Source organism: Ischnura elegans, chromosome 12 (assembly GCF_921293095.1).
Source record: "Ischnura elegans chromosome 12, ioIscEleg1.1, whole genome shotgun sequence".
NCBI lineage: Eukaryota > Metazoa > Arthropoda > Insecta > Odonata > Coenagrionidae > Ischnura > Ischnura elegans.
The window spans coordinates 92,025,340-92,042,512 of record NC_060257.1 but is presented as its reverse complement, the minus strand read 5'-3'; the positions used below and the strand labels follow the sequence as shown (position 1 = coordinate 92,042,512).

Genomic DNA, 17,173 nt, shown 5'->3' with positions numbered 1-17,173 from the left:
CTTGAGAAGTGCTGCACAACCTGGAATTTATTATCTTGACCAAGGGGAGAACTTGCTCACAAACACTTGGGTATACAGGCACAAGATTCAAGGTTTTAAAATGCTCAAACCAGAGAGTTAAAATGAGAGAGCTAAACCCACACCCCCAATGTATAATGATAATTAAAATGTAAGAGCGTTGACGAGTGCAGGGTGAAAGATAGGAAGGACTATGACCACAGCATAGCGTTCTTTCATTTTTCAGTTTGCATAGTTTCAGTGCCCTAGGAAAAATGGAAGGTCCCAAAAGAGTCCAGGGGGCCTATGCCCGAGTCCGTTCGAAATATCTCGTATGCGAATGCACTCGCACGACCGATCTCGCACTACGAGCGTTCAATGCGGAATTCGGCATGCCCGAATCATCTTCGAGGAGAGTGGTGCGAGGGAGAAATGATTTGTTTATGGCAACGTGTCAACAGGCTTAGGGGGAGGGGAGACTCTTGTTTCAAGACGTGGGAACGCCGGCAGGGTAACGGTAGGGGCGGTAGGATAGGGCTTCCGGACGGCGTGCAACCAATCATCGTCCTTCACCTTTCTGTATGAATAATTTTACCCGGGAATTCAACAACTGCGTTGCTAATGACGCTTTACGAGTACGCCAAATTCATTTACACATTCACCAAGGGCATTTTGGAAGTGAACCAGCCATGTCCAAAGTTAATAAGGAGCAGAAGGAAATGCTGATGGAGTTTATTGAAGGTAATTAACATGGAGTGCCTTGCCCATAAAATAAGTTACCGCATTAGTGTTGATATTAACGTTCCAAATTCCTATTTCAGCGAATAAATATCTTGCCATGAGAAAGTTTTCTACCCCACAAGTATGCTGCTGACAGTGGGAGGAAGTAGCGATGAAGCTGAATGCGTGCGGAGTACGGAAATCGTGGAAAGAGTGACGGAGGGTGAGTACATGACGTTCTTGTTGTAGATATCTGTAGTAGAACGCGAATATTCTCAAAGTAAAAAAAAACGGCTCGCAGTATAGGATGTGCGATTGTATGACGACCTTCTTAAGTGTGTGACTGATGTAATTTTGTATCATTTGGGTTTTTTACGTGCGTTTTCATATGAGCTGTAATTGATACCTTTCGCTTCCGGGTGGGCTTATGATTATCTAAAAAGAATTAGGTCCACAGTCACAGCTATCTATTTATATTTATTTTCAATAATGCTGAATTTATAATCCCGAATTTAAGTAGTGGGAGGAGGTGTGTGCATGCGGTTGTTATTGTTGACATTTCCAGTTTTGATGCGATTATTGCCGATGTCGAAAGCAATACAAATTGTTTGGTTCAATCACAAATAAACGGAAAACCTTAAGAAGGCCGATCGTGATATCTATTAAGTGTTGCCGTAAGTAGCATACTTATTTCCCGAAGCAAAACTTTGATGAAACTGAGAATCAGTGCTAATGCTTAATGAGTGAAGTGTGACTTTAATGAGTAGATGAATTCAAATTAATTACAATTATTTAAAAACCTGTATGATTATGGATTTGGAAGCTGCTTTTCTAGTTTTCAGCATTAAGGATTACATGAGAACACTTAAACTTGATAAAAATTCAACTATATTTACTTTCTAACATGTAAGTCAACAGCAAAATTTGGATGACCTCTTAAAATTATTGTAATTTAAATTCATCTTGGTTTAATCATCCTTCCAGATCAATTGTGTAACGTGAAATCTTGCATGTAAATAAGTGTGCATAAAGCAGTATCCAATTTCATTTATCATTAAAAACCATGAAGCATTAATTTGCCTTCCCCAAATGTGACTTTTGGTCGAAATATTTAATATATATTTTGTGGTGATTGAATTTACTTGTGTTCCCACTCAAAATATCTGTGAAAAATACCAATAGCAATTAACATTCACATTACAAGAAACTGATTTACTTAGCACCATGCTATCTGTTGTTAATTATCGATTCTATGGAAGTAATTGCTATTTGTTTACAACCCATAGTCAAGAACGCAAGCAGCAACGAAGATGGCAGCGGACAGTCTGAAGAGGTGGAGAGAGAGAAGATGGTGCTGGAGGAGAGAAGGATGTTGGCAGTAGAGAAGGGCTTGTAAGAAGAGAAAGTGGCAATAAAAAGGAGGAAGATGGAGTTGGAGGAGTAAAGGGTGCAGTTGGAGAGGAGGAAGGTGGAAGGAATTAAAAAGGCTTGGAGGGAGATTGATAAATGTAGTTGAAGAAATATTATCTCAAATGAAAAATAAATAATTAAAAAAAATGTATTCTATATCACTTAATTCCCATTTTTCTGGTACTACAAGGACTGGTATAGTACTGACGAATATTTCTAGGGTTCTCAGACAGGTTAATGCTTTTATATAAGCCGATGTTTCGGGAGACGACTTACCTCCCATCCCCAAGGCCGTGTTACTTTATGGACGTCCAATTTATAATTAAGGTAAGCATTAAATAAGGTAATTATAATTGAGCTAAGATCGTGTGAAATTGGACTTCCATAAAGTAACACGGCCTTGAGGATGGAAGATAATTCGTCTCCCGAAACGTCGGCTTAAATAAAAGCATTAACCTGGCTGAGAACCCGAGAAATATTCGTCAGAAGTATTAACGAGGGAAAATTAAAATCGTTTACTAATATAGTATATTATTAGGAAAAAAATTATTCTTTCTTCATAGCGGTGTTTATTTCACATTCACTTCACTTATTTGTCTATTTTAGCTGTCAAATATATTATTATTAATGCAAATATTTAAGCATAATACATCAGTATGACAAAATTAGCATTAATAAATGATAATAACCTTTACTTCGATAGTTGGAGCTGACGATCGCGAAGGGGCGAATCAAATACGGAGTTAAACTTGCGACAAGCTACGAGGTCACCTCTTTGGTTAGACGATATAATTTAATAAATTTGGAATTGACTAAAGTAAAGGGCGACTTCCGCTCCCGTGTTGCACGAGGAACTCGTGGTATCTTTTGCTTTTTCTCTTCTAAATCTTCTAATACTTGCAGTCGAAATAGTCCCATCGCCATGTTTGTTGATAACTCGAAACTCGTACTTCGAAAAAGGTTTTCACTGGGTTTGAGTGAGGGAGTGAAATTTCGTACGTTGCGTTGAGGGAGTGAAATTTCCCCCGATTCGAGCATACCAAATTCACTAGTACTTCGAAAAAAGGTCACGTGACCCCTTAGTTACCACTCACTCGCATGCGAGTGAAAACTCGGGCATAGGCCCCCAGGGCTGCTTAAGGTCACCCCAACTGGGATTCCGACCTGACTCCTCCTCCTTATTTTAGCCCCACCCTCTCATCCGTTAATAAGATATTTGGAGCCAAGTATAGCAAACATATTTCCGTAAGCACTTACCCTCTGAAATTACAATCTGTAAGGATTAGGTGGTATTTGAGATTAACTGACACAGAGATGTAAAAACCAAGTATCTTACCTTGTCATCAACTTCAACTGATGATGAACTTTCATTGAGCTGTGTCTCACATTTTTCCTCGCAATTCAAATTCGAGTTCTTCCACTCGCCAGCTGCAAATATTGAGATGGAACATTTCTTCTGAGAAGCAGCACGGAATCCTCTTTCCTTTCCAATCTCCGCTTCAGAGGTGGGACTAGGAATGCTAAATGCTTGGTTAATTAGTGGGTACTCAGTCAGTCTCTTGCTTGACAATCTTGCAATATCATTTACACTGGGTGACAATCTTATAACTTGGACATCATTTACACTCTGACTAGATGGAAATTTAATTCCCTCACCCTCATTGATTTGTTCTTTGGGAGCCTTCTTCTCAAGACTCACATCGATATCTTCTTGATCACCAATTGTGCTGGCAGTTTTAGAAGACTCATTATCCTTACTCACATCACTATCCTTAGGATCAAATGGAATGCTCGTAGTTTGCCAAGGCCCATTGCCACCACTCACAACGACATCCGTTTGATCACACCCAATATGGGTTCTTTCATCACATGTTTTACCAACATTCTTCTTCTTTTTAATCATCTCCAACAATGAAAACAAAGGATTAATAGTTTTCTCTTTCCTAGATTTTGAGGCGAGATTTTCAGTCTCACACATATTTGACCCTTTAAAGCTGATCGTTTCATTACTGCTGGCATTACTTCCTCCACTCTTTTGCCTTAAACTAGCAATTCGATGCATCCTCTCCGCACCACTCATAGTTGTCATCACAGGATGAAAATCCATATGCTCTGAAATAGGCACCGCAGTCTCTGTCTGCATCTCTGATTTCTCAGGTGCAACCTTTGAATGAGACATGAAATTTCCAAGGCCATTTTGAGATTTCATTACCTCCGGGGTTGGATCTTGGGTTGCATTGGCTTCAAGGGAAGCCTTTTCCTCAGAGATTGTTTTCATTTCAACATTTCTGGTGGTGACTGTCGCCTTTGATCGTGACAATTTAAGACTTCTCAGTATACTTTCAGATTTCATACTCTGATTATGATCTTTGGTCACATTTGCTTCAGGAGAGGCCTTTTTCTCGGAATGTGATTTTATTTCAACATTGTTGGAAGCAACAATCCCCTTTGGCCGCATCAGACTTCTAAGTCTACTTTCAGATTTCATACTCTGATTATGATCTTTGGTTGCATTTGCTTCAGGAGAAGCCCTTTCCTCGGAATGTGATTTTATTTCAACATTGTTGGAAGCAACAGTCCCCTTTGGCTGCATCAGACGTCTAAGTCTACTTTCAGGTATCGCACTTTGAATACAATCTTTGGCCACATGAGAGGGCATAACTTCAGGAGAGGCTTCCTCTTTACTATTTGTCTGCATCTCCACTTTTCCTGGGGAAAAATCACTTTTTGACCTTGATGTAATTAGATCTTTAAGTCCACTTTCTGATGTCGTACTAAAACCAGCAACTTTTGCCACAGCAGCTTCAGGAGAGGACTTTCCCTCGGTGTTCAGTGTCATTTTACGTGAGCCCACAGGTGAGGCAACCTTACCCTCATCTTCCTCACACCTTTCTCTGGCTCCAGCAGTACCACACTCGCCGTACAACCGACACATTTGCACAAAGTCATCCCTCATCTTAACATTATTATTGATCCCACAAATCAAAGACCTATTCCTGCTAGATGAAGAATTACTTTGGGGAGAAACGGTTGGTCTTCTGGCACTGCTCATCTTCACGCCTTCATCATCCTTCTGAGGTGCATCAGAATTAAACACCACTCGCTGCTCAACGCACGGAGATCCCTTTTTCCCATTATTATTTTTCTTCTTCTGGCTTGGTTCGTTTATCACAATAGGGTACCCAGCAGGAATCATGTTCAACGGACCACCTTCACTAAAGTCTGTATCGGCCATACTTTCCTCTCGCTTGCAGCTGACTGAATCAAGTAGAGTCAAGAGTGAGCCGTGACCGTTTTTCGCAGCTCTGGAGCCAGGCCCTGACGGTGTCCTTTCCCGCCCAGTGGTGGCCAAGGGCAAACCCCTTCCTTTGGGGGGGCTCACGTCCACCGGCTCCCCTTCCTTTCTCAGAGATGAGGCCCTTCCAAGGGGCCTAGAGGCTGAAGATAAAATTTCTGCCTCCAACAACTTCCTAGTTGCCTGAAAATAAAGGTAGCTCAGCATTAAAATCAAATGAAAGATGCGAAGCAGATACAGCATGATAAAAAGTGAAACTGCCAGTCAAAACAAAATACAAAAAAATGCAAGGTGGATTCGAAAGTAAAATTTTGTTAAAAATTGCTAACCTCAAACTCAATCCCCAAAAATAAGTAATATTCATTACACATATTAAAAGAAACTTCATTGCACTTTCTATGTAGCTTCGTAACTGCCCCGATTGATTTTAACAACAATGTGTCATTTTCAAGGGGGCTGGGCTCTCTCCTTCTGAAAATGATGCAGTGCTGTTGAATTCGACCAAGCTGTGTGAAAAGTAAAAGGTAGTCTCTTATCACACGTTAAACATATCCTACTCAGTATCACCTTTATTCATTAATTTTCAAGTTAAATTCATTTTTATCAACAAGGGTGAAAAACTTGACAGCAAAACAAATTGTATCCACCTATTTATGATGGTGGTTTTATTCGTGAATTTTTTTAACCAAATCCTGTATCCAACTTTTCATATCGCTAAATGGCGACAGCCACAAAATTTTATTTTATTCTCAAACCACCGGATACAGCTTTTATTGGCTATTTTACACCTGGGTGATCAACAAATGTAACAAGTGAACGTACGCAAACGACCATGCCCTGGACAGAGGAAACCTTCCCAGGTGGGACTAGAACCTGCAACCTCTTGTTTGGCAGGCGAGAACGTTACCCCGCCACCACCAAGGCCGGCAAAATGAATAAAACTAGTAAATTTGCTGCGTGAACCTGAAAGGCCAGACACAATGCCAGTAATTGTCATTGACAAAGATGACAGACACATGTGGTACATATCCCGTAAACATCTCTTCTGAAACTTTATAACGTCCATCTCTGATACAATGAAATTGTGATGGATTGAATGCAAATTTGGACCAATAGGGTGGTTTCCTATTATTTTTTTATTGCCTTAATCGAAAGATTATTACTCCTGGAGTACGTATTTCGCGCTTTTAGATTTTTAAATGACAACATCTATTTTTCGCGATTAAATGAAAAGTGAAAATTTTCAAGCGCGCGAAAACGCGACGCTTAAGTATGAATGTCGGGAAATATCTCCGTACGTCGTATTTCTGGTTCCCCCTCCCGCCCGGTGAGGTGACCTTGAGGCGAGGCTTAGCTCTGATACGTCGCAGGATGCTAGCGGATAGCTGAGTACCTTGCTGAACGGTAGCGCTTGGCTTAAAAAAGGTTTATTAATACCTTATCAAACGAAGAAAACTTTCCGACATTAGCCAGTTTTAATAGGTGATTATTAAGACATGTTTCCCTGAGCTCTGTGCCTCATGCTTGCATTGGTAACCTCAGACGATGCATAACTCCTATCCTCTCGTGTAGAAACTAGGTCCCTGTGACGTCATGCGGAGTGGAATCGCATGGGCGCCAATCTGGCCTTTTTCAAATGAGGATAAAAATTGACCCTTGCCATACGTCTAAACCGGTATTTCAAAAACCAAATAATTTGTGTATTATGAATACACTAATGGTGGGTAACGAATCGCAATCAATGCCTTTCGTTTTCTTTGATGAAGGAAACTACCCTATTGCATATGTGCATGAGTGAGTATTATTCTGAGCGTAAGCATACATGTCCGAGACAACACCCAATAGGGCAATCACACTGAAGGATTGACTGCTGCAGTGACTAGAGTTAAAAACTAGAGATGTGCGAATAGTATCAGCGAATACTCGAATACCTCGAATACCAGAGAGTATTCGATATTCGAGATCTCGAATAGTTATGCCAAAGGTACCGTCTCGAATACCTCGAATACATTGAATTTTGCGTCATACGCTTTCGCTCGCACGTCATTGGTAGTTGACTCAGAAAAATGAGAACTCTAGTCGTTTAGTGCATGCAGCGCCGTTTTAGGCAGGCTGACGAACTATATCAAATTCGCGGTTTAGAGCGGTGAAAAGAGTTCGACATGGGGAACCGAAATTGATAGGGTGAAAAAATCCGAGAATCCCAGGTGTCCCCCGTCAGGAGTAACTCAGTGCCGTGGGATAGCAACATAGGCGCATTTCCCACGATCCGCTATTTCCTCCATTCAGCATTCACCCCACCCAATCTGACGATTTCCTCTTCTCCGAAATCAAACAAAAGGTCCCAGCTCGTGCAGGGATCGTATTACGAAGACTTTAGCCTCGAAAAAATATAAAGTTACCGGAAAATAATAGAATCGCATTTCACCCTTCATTCTTTCTCCCCCACTGACCATTTTCCCGCATTCATCTTTTGATAAAAATAAGACGAGGTGTTTACCATGTGTCCTTTGTGGCTAATAAGGACAAGCACTTATTTTGAATCTTCCCCAGGAGATGAAACTACCACAGGGAGGAACTCAGTGCCGCGGGATAGTGACATTGGCGCATTTCCCACGATCTGCTATTCCCCTCCCTTCAGCATTCGCCTCACCCACTCTGACGCTCTCCTCTTCTCCGAAATCTAACAAAAGGTCCCGGCTCGTGCAGGGTTCGTATTACGAAGACCTTAGCTTCGAAAAAAATATCAAGTTACGCGAGAAAAATAAAAACGTGTCTCGCACCCACCCCCTTTTCTAACCCGCTGACCTTTTTCTACTTACCTGCTTCGAATTTCCCCCTTTCTGGAGGTCAACTGCTGCATGAGTCATCTACTAGCCCGAAAGGTGTCTAACAATGACTTTCGGCAATTATTATTACACTTTTATTGGATTGAAATGTTAGTAATATGCGCGTAATTTAAGAAAGAATAAGACCAAACACGACATATTTATGACTTTATTTAAGCATTTTACGCTGGAAAATAAATGCCGGAAAGACGAAGAAATACGACGGGGGCTTAGCATTTTGGCGTAATGCTCAAATAGGGTGCTTTCCTATTATTTTTTATTTCCTAAATCGAAATATTAATACTCCTGGAGTACGTATTTAACGCTTTTAGATTTTAATTGGACGATATCTATTTTTCGCAATTAAATTAAAAGTGAAAAATTTCAAGCGCGCGAAAACGCGACGCGTTAGTGGGAATGATGGGGAAAAGTCCGTGTGACGCATTTCTGGTTCCCCCTCCCGCCTTGTGAGGTGACCTTGCGCGAGGCTCAGAGCGCTGATACCTTACCAAACCTTACCTTATCAAACGAAGAAAACTTTCCGACCTTAGCCAGTTTTAATAAGTGATTACTAAGACATGTTTCCCTGAGCTCTGTGCCTCATGCATGCATTGGTAATCTCAGACGATGTAAAACTCCTATCTATTCGTATAGAAACTAGGTCCCTGTGGCGTCACGTGGAGCGGCATCGCATGGGCGCCAATCTGGCCTTTTTCAAATGCAGCTAAAATTGACCATTTAACATTCGTCTAAACTGGGATTTCTAAAACCAAATAATTTGTGTATTATGAATACAGTAATGGTGGGTACCGAATCGCAATCAATGCCTTTCGTTTTTTTTAATGAAGGACTCTACCCTATTGCTTACATAAAATTAAAATATTCCATTAATCAGCTAAATTCTTGTTTGAATCCTTTAAAGGCAATCACAATTACTTGGGTTTCCTGCTGCATATTCGACCTAGTCAAACATTCTCACATTCATAGTTTAGTATTCGAGGTATTCGAAATTCGATGTATTCGAATATTCGAGCAATGATTTGATATTTGAATTCGATATTCGAATTCGAGAAATCTACTATTCGACCCATCCCTATTAAAAACTTAAAACAAGAAAGCAAGCCAAAACTAATCCATTACAATTACTTTGTAGATTTATAACTAGACACCTGTGTACTTACAGAGCTGCAACAAAAGAGTTCGAGGAATGAAGATAAAAAAAACATACCCATGACTAAGGTAAGACTCTTGAAAAAATAATAAAATTTTCGCGGCCTATTCCGACATTTAAAATTCCTGACGCTGCACACCACCAGCTGGCCAACTACGCGTTTGGTGCGCTGCAGCTGATGACAGCAGCACGCGACGTTGCGACTAATCGAAGTTCTACGCTCTCCAAGTGCTACAACTATGTAACCATTTTTGTCAGGCCTTCCAAGTGTCGAAAAATCTTTTAGATACAGTAAAACCGTGCGATTGAGTACTAACGTCAGCGGTGACAATGATGACAGAATGGGAAAATGGTCGCCCAAGCTGATGTCGAATGCAAAAGTTACAAAAACTACAAAATTATGTTATAAAACACAGCAAAAATTGATATTTGCCCATTAATAGTCCGGCGAATTCTTTACGGCATCTGCCATTTGCATGATAGTGACAACCGCTAGCCAATATGGTGTGCAGAAGTCATTTTTGTAGGAAATTTTACGGCCAGGCGCAAAAGCAAGTAATCATCCGGTTTGATAAGATTTGATTTATGATAATGATGATCCGGCTTCCTGCCCTTCAAGAGACTAAATCCATTGCAGTTATTGAGTGTGATAATAAACATGATTAACTTGCTCATCACTGAGAGCTGAAGCCTTGACCAGGGACAATGAATGACCCATTACTCACCTAATAATTCAACCAACAGGTCAGTTAGACAGGTGAGGGTTCAGTCCAACTGAGACTAAACCACAATGAGTTCAAAACAAGTAAAGAACCAGCTGGTTTCCCTCATCAACCTTCCACTTACAGAGCTTTATTTGGTTCACCTGATATTTTAACCGTGAATAACTTTTTAGCTACCCTGAGAAAAAAAATTAGCTACAATACCTCGAACTTTGAAAACTCGCAATATAGACAGTCAAAGTACATTGTAGGAATACAGAAACCATTCTAGCACAGAATTTACGTACAATGTTGAAATCCTTGGTTTTCGAATATTGACTTATTTTATACGCCAGCGTGCCCGGTCCAGGGTTCTCAACTTTTATTTCATCCTATTTGTTAATTGACATTATATTTCCAAATGGTTCTTTTAGCACATAGATACTGTGTAAGTAAACTCCCTTTGGAGTAAAGTGAATTACAAGTGTTCAAGAAATATGGCATTTTATATTCATTTTGTGTTCTTATTAATTATGTCTGTATGCATATTGTTGCTCGCTGCGAGCCTTTAATGGTATGTGCTCTTGCAAGAGTGGTTTTCATTTTTAATGTGGAAGTTAATCAGTGTAAGCAAAGAAAAAATTAGCATTTTGGCGGACACCAACCCTTGTTAGTGTCGTACCTCCGTGTTTGAAATGACACTGCTTAAATACCTAAATGCCATTATGATGATAAAAAAATAGTCTCATGTCTACGCTTGTTGCAATTAAAATTAATGAAAAAGTTGACACCGTATGATCACAATGAAGACAACAAAATATACAGTAATCACAGAGCCCCGAACCCAGGTCCCCTGGGAAGTGGCCGTAAACGCTAACCACTACCCCACCTGACCCGCCTGCAGATTGACGCGACATTATGGAAGTATACGCGGCTTGTGAAAAGTACCGCATGAAAATTAATTAATTACAGCCAAACTAAGGCCCATTCAACGGAACCACTACTAGTTCAGAGATGCGTTCACCATTCCGAAGGCCATGAAAAATACGGCATTGAAAAAGGCAGAGCAAGGTATGTGGTCTCCTCTTGTAAGAAATATTGGAATCTTTGTCGTTTAAATACCCTGAAGAAGTTGTTAAATTTTCAGTGGCAGTGAAGTGGAAGTTTTCTGTGTGAATCAAATTTTGTGTGGAAACTCAAAAATTGACATGATGAGTTTTAATTATCACAGCAGGTGATTTAATATTATGTAGCTGCCAAATTAAGTGATGGTGAATTTCTGATGTGCATCATCATTATTTTGCACAGTAAAAATAGCGCTAAAGAAAATGAGCTTTTTTCAGTTCTTAACAAGAGAAACTGATGTGAATATTTAGTTTTTTTTTTCATTATTATACCAATGGAGTGAATATAAGGCAATTTTACTGACGTTTGGAAACTTCAGTCTGCAAAATAATATCATTTACCTCGGGAAATTTTTAGATATTGTTTCTATTAGAAGTGGGGCATTTGAATCACTAAAACGTAAAAAGCTTTAATAGATTGGAAACCTGAAAACTAAAAACCTCCGAAAACCCCGAACACATTTGTTCACACACATTGAAACAATAGTGGCACAGTAGTGTTCACTGAAAGCAATAAGTAAAGGTGAATAAGACTAGCACAATACCTGCAGTATCTGGATCACTAATAACCTAGATCACTAATGTAATGGATGTCTGGCACTATGGGAGTGGGAAGGTAGCTAGAACAGGTTTCAAGGACAGAATTAAGAGTAATAGACTAAATTGAAGAAGGAAATCAAAAATAGTAATGGGGACTAGCTTCTGAGATTAAAATGATTCATGTAAACCTATCATTACTGATAAATAACCAATGATAATAAAAGGAATAATAATAACAATAATAATAATCCTAAAACATATTTCTATTCCATATACATAATCTGTAAAGTTTTGATTGTTTAAATAATAATTTCATGTATTTTACAGTAATAGTTATTTAATTTATCTTATCATTTCAATGGTTAAAGAGGAATTTTCCCAATAAGCCAAAATTTTCCCTAGCAAGGCATGGAAATACATACCTGACATTTCCCTGACACATGGCAACCTTAAATAAATGCATCGGCAGTGAAACAAGAAAAATTTCTAATCAAAGTTTCTCCCTGACTTTCATGTGAATTTATTTACATAAACATGCAATTATCCACAACTATATTGCAGGAAAATTGCAACTGTTTATTCCATTTCCCATCATATGGAAAAATTCCACTCTATCACCCTTTGTTCTTCAGATTTTATTTCATAAGGATTCACTGACTTTTCTAGAACTTCAAACTTTCCTGACAATTCCAGGTTTTCCCTGATACTCTCTGCCTCGTCAAGCCCACTCTACGCCTCCCTCATTTGCCTTTACTTCCGTTTTAGGGAATTTTACCGGGATGATTTTGTTTCTAATTGTAATGATTTTAATGTGGTTGACTTCGTACTCTGACATGAACATCATGCCGGCCCAAAGCCACCCTACTGTCCCACTCCTGGGGAAGGATAGCAGCAAGCTGTAATATTTTGGAATGACCTTCGGGTTTGCAATTTTTTGGATGGATATGTATTTTATCTAGTTTAAGTGACCATGGCGTCACTGCCTGTTTATGTGGGGGGAAAAAAGAAGGCATAATGAGGTCCAACGATGAGTTTTACCCCATTAAGAGTTACTCCAATATGGAGAGGAGTATTTTCATTAGTGCAGTGCTAATACTTTTAAAAGAATACTGAGCAGAAATTTAAATTCATACCCTTTCACAAGTTCTTGAGAAAATGGTTAGCGACAATTTAAAATTCAAAAATATTATTAAATTTCAAGTTACAGACAATATTGTTTTGCTAAAGTAACTTTTAATGTAATAACATTTAAGGAAATTTCACTGAAAAAGTGATTTTTGATTCAATGGAAATGAGGGAGATAAAGCTTTGATGTACATATCCCTATTGCCATTAACGTGGAAGCCAATCCATACAAACTTCAGATAGAGAAAATTCCTCGTCTACATCAGAGTTGCTTGCTGGCCACCAGAAGTGTAAATCCAAATGGCAGAGTGTCTTTCACAGCACTCAAATGCGACAACATTCCAAAGCACTGATTCCCATGTATCACTTACTATCCTTCATTCAAAAATAACTTCCAATGGCCTATAACCAAACTAATAATGCATGTTTACACAAATAACATTTAAATTGTAACTAACTCATTTGATTAGTAGTTGAGTTTCTGAAGAGATACCGTCCCATTAAACATCAAATCAGGGGTACATAGGGATGATAAAGTTGAAGACACTGATGCGGGATGGTATTTGGAGGAGGCGACCGACAGCAACGGTCATTGACGTGATGAGGGAAGGGAGGAGATGGGAGGGCTTAGAGGGAAGGGTGGAGGGAAACCTGGCATTGGCATTAGCCCAACTCTTACCCTTAGCACTCTTAACGAAAGGCACCAAGGAGACCACAGCTTAACGTCCCATCCAATGGATGGCGTGCTACGCTTAAGTGTCTTCCACAAAACACTCAATTTGGGATTGGGCAGCCTCTGAAAAATCTCTGCCACCGCTAGGATTTGAACCCGGGCCATCTGAATGGGAAGCCAACACTATAACCACCAAACCAACCCGATCCCCCTTGAAGACACAGCAAGTCGTCGTGAATCGCTATACAAATTTAGAGTAGATAAGTGTGATGGCTAAATTGGATAAAGTTTACCTAATTGGAAACCTAGGACTAACTTCATGAAATGCACAAGTGCTTACTTCATCAGTTGCTTGCAGACCTTTCATGTCAACATCCTGGTGCATTTTTTTGAGAGTATCAGCTACTTTCTCTTGTCTTAATAATTTTTTGCATACGTATTCCTTCATGAAATCCTGTGAATGAAAAACAAATCATGAGTGACCAATGATTAGTAACAAGCCCTGACACAAAATGAAGTTTGGGGAACACTCACTTCCATTAAAATATGTTTAAGATTCGTTAGATTTTCACGTTTCATTTGTGCTTTGTCAGATTCCAATCTTGCTGCTTCTATTAATGCTTCTTCATTCTGTTTCATTCTCCTCTCAACATTGATCTCATGGATGATAACTGCAAAAAAATTATAGGTTTAAAAATTCATACACGTAATTGTATGCATACAATAAAATAACTGATTGCATCAAAAATACCTGACATTTAGGAAAGATTTTTCAAAATACCTTTTTCATACGCTTCTTCACAGAAATAAGCATACTTTCTACGGCATAACTCCTTGTTTAGAGAAACTAAGCCTCTGCCTTTCACATTCAAAAATATCTCTCCATGAACAGTTCGTCCTTCAACTCTAATCCCACTCAAATAAGCACTCGAAGACATTTCCAGCATTTTCTGAGCATATATCTCACTAGCCGTAGTCCAGATGGCATTCCTCCTGCGAGATGAAAAAAAAAGTCATCATCATCATATCCAATTCCGCATATACATATACAGTGAAACCTCGGACTTATGGAGTTTTTTATTCCCTAGGCAGAAGGATATTCTTTAATTATGAGATCAAAATTCTTATAGACTCCCACTAAAGGACACCTTTTAGTGCACATTTTTTCTCTTGCACAGTGGCCTTTGGCATGGAAGTTTTATCCCATATCCCTCATGACAATTTATTGAAGAAGGGTAGCTTTGCCCATTTGGTTTTGAATCCTAGGATCGGAAAGAGAACAGTAGAATCTTTTACGGCACGTTATCAGCATGACTGATTTAATAGGGAATCAATCAGAGAATCCTTGCAACCATTATTCCTGGCTATACATTTAATGAAAGAGTTCATTCGAAAAATCATCAGAAGAAAAATGCATTTAAATTGTGTTTTTTATAACATCATGACTCGGGATAAACTGTTGTTCCACTCAAAGGACAGATATCCTAACTGTGACAAAATGGAGTACATACATGTAAGAGACAGAAACAGCAGACTCAACTTCCGTTCCCATCCTTTTCACGCCCCCACCCCATCACCTACACTCTCCTTCATATTCCTTCCCGACTTTGTTTCTGTCTCTGCGAAGAGTCGGGTCGCTTTACTCTCTCGTTTCCTGTGGCGGTTTCCATCCTCCCGTGGGAAACTGCAGAGCTGGGTGAAAGAAAAAGACGATGGCTGAGGATGGAGAAGGGGGAGGAGGGAAGGTCAGAGGAGGGGAGGTCAGCGGAGGGGGCCGTTGGGAGACGGACGTCGCGGAGGCAGACGTGTGACGGCGAATAATGCAACGGGTGAATAAAATCATCTCTCCGGAGCCTATGAGTTTCCTTCCAAAAATCCCTGCCAATTGATCGGCGACACCCCTTCGAGCATCGGGGGTCTTACATACATATGTATATTGAATTGTAATACCACTCCATGTGATTGCTTTTATGCTGGACAATACCATACAAAAATAAGCTTACATAAATCCTAAACTTGTAAATCTTTTGCAAATTGTGATAACAAATCCGTTTGCCACACATCTTTTAGAATATGACCATTCCTCTGATTTTACACCGAAACTATTCTGTTTGTGACAAAGGAAAGAAAATGGATTTTATGGAGAAATTTGAAATTTTATCCTATCAGAAGGTATAATAGAGTTGTGTGTTAAATGAAAAAGACCCTTCTAACGCCTTATATATCTTTCTAATCCAGTGGCACAGGGAGGGAGGGTTTTAGGGGATATAAACCCCCCCCCCCCCCCTCAAGAGCTCAGAGAAATTATTAAGTTTAATCCATTTTACTAAATTGAATTGACATTACTAATAGAATAGTGTAAGGTTTAATGACATATCCCTCATAAAAATGTAAAACTCCTATCCATTTTGAACCATTTATCTTTAAAATTCCGCAATTTAATAATCTCACACCTACCGCTTATCCTGGTGGGCATTCCATTCCCCACACACACCGCTATTAGTTGCTTCTAAACCCCTCCCAGCCTTAATTCCCAGCTGCCCCCTGTTATAATTGTTCCTCACCACTACTCAGATACATATATGTATAGTCAATGACCCACCAGCAGTTTTTCTGTTCACCTACCTTTCCTTCATGACCTTCCTCCCATTTCCATGGCTTCCCAATCACCCACTCACCGCCGTCCTTTTAAGTTCCGCCAATATCCCCCTTCCCTACCTGTTACCACAGCTGTTGTGAGACCCTACATTAGTATATATGTATACCACCATGTCTAAATATCTACTTGTTCACTTCTTGATAACATGAAGAGGTTGAAACCGGTTCGGTCTTTTAATAAATACTGTATGGAATACAACAAAGCTAACTTTTTAATCTATCTTTCATTATGCAATTGCCATATTAATTCATTTAAATTCATTTAATTTATTATTATTGCAAAATTTTTGCTATTACGAAATTACGGACCTCAGTCCCAGTCCTGGTGGTTAGAAAACGAACTTCATTACGAAGTTCCACGAATAAGCAACGGCATTTAGGTGTATGTACACATGTACACTACACTGAGTTTCTAATAATTGCTCGACGTTTAATTTCTCCTCGTGTAATGTGCCCAAGAGCATCAATTATGGTTCTTTCTCCAGTATAAACGCAACATCACATAATAAGCTTCATTCCTGTGGAATCATGGTTACTCAATCATAACCACTCGTAAATTGGACGGACACTTAGTTCTCTTCCCACGCCCATTCGATTTACGAACTTTCAAAGAGACTAGCATTAAAAAAATTTCAAATTTGGCGCCTTTCGATTTGGCCGACGCAACACGGTGTGTCGTAGAGGGTCTTGCACTTTGGTCATAATCCGAACAAAGTATCTTTGAACCTGGTGAGAAGTTAGGAACTGTTCAGCGCTTCACCTGTTCATCCTTACTGTGGAGAGCGATTGTTTTCGGTTCCGACTGCGTCGCACGCTCACCTAGATCAGTTCGTCACAATTAGGAGTGTGATTGTGACGAGTGTGTAATCATTGTGATGCGGTGTTGCATTCTGCAGGATAACCGGACTCCTCGATGCCTAGCATATAGTCC

General features: G+C 39.6%; 1 protein-coding gene across 1 annotated transcript in view; it reads right to left on the bottom strand.

Annotated features, from left to right (window-relative positions):
* LOC124168773 overlaps window positions 1-17,173 on the bottom strand; it is a 136,407-nt gene that overhangs the window by 106,813 nt on the left and 12,421 nt on the right. Inside the window, exons 4-7 of the mRNA XM_046547064.1 lie at window positions 14,366-14,577; window positions 14,119-14,255; window positions 13,925-14,038; window positions 3,464-5,605 (exon numbers count right to left, since the gene is read on the bottom strand). Coding sequence (XP_046403020.1) covers window positions 3,464-5,605; window positions 13,925-14,038; window positions 14,119-14,255; window positions 14,366-14,577 — 2,605 coding nt within the window. The remainder of the gene's footprint in view (window positions 1-3,463; window positions 5,606-13,924; window positions 14,039-14,118; window positions 14,256-14,365; window positions 14,578-17,173) is intronic.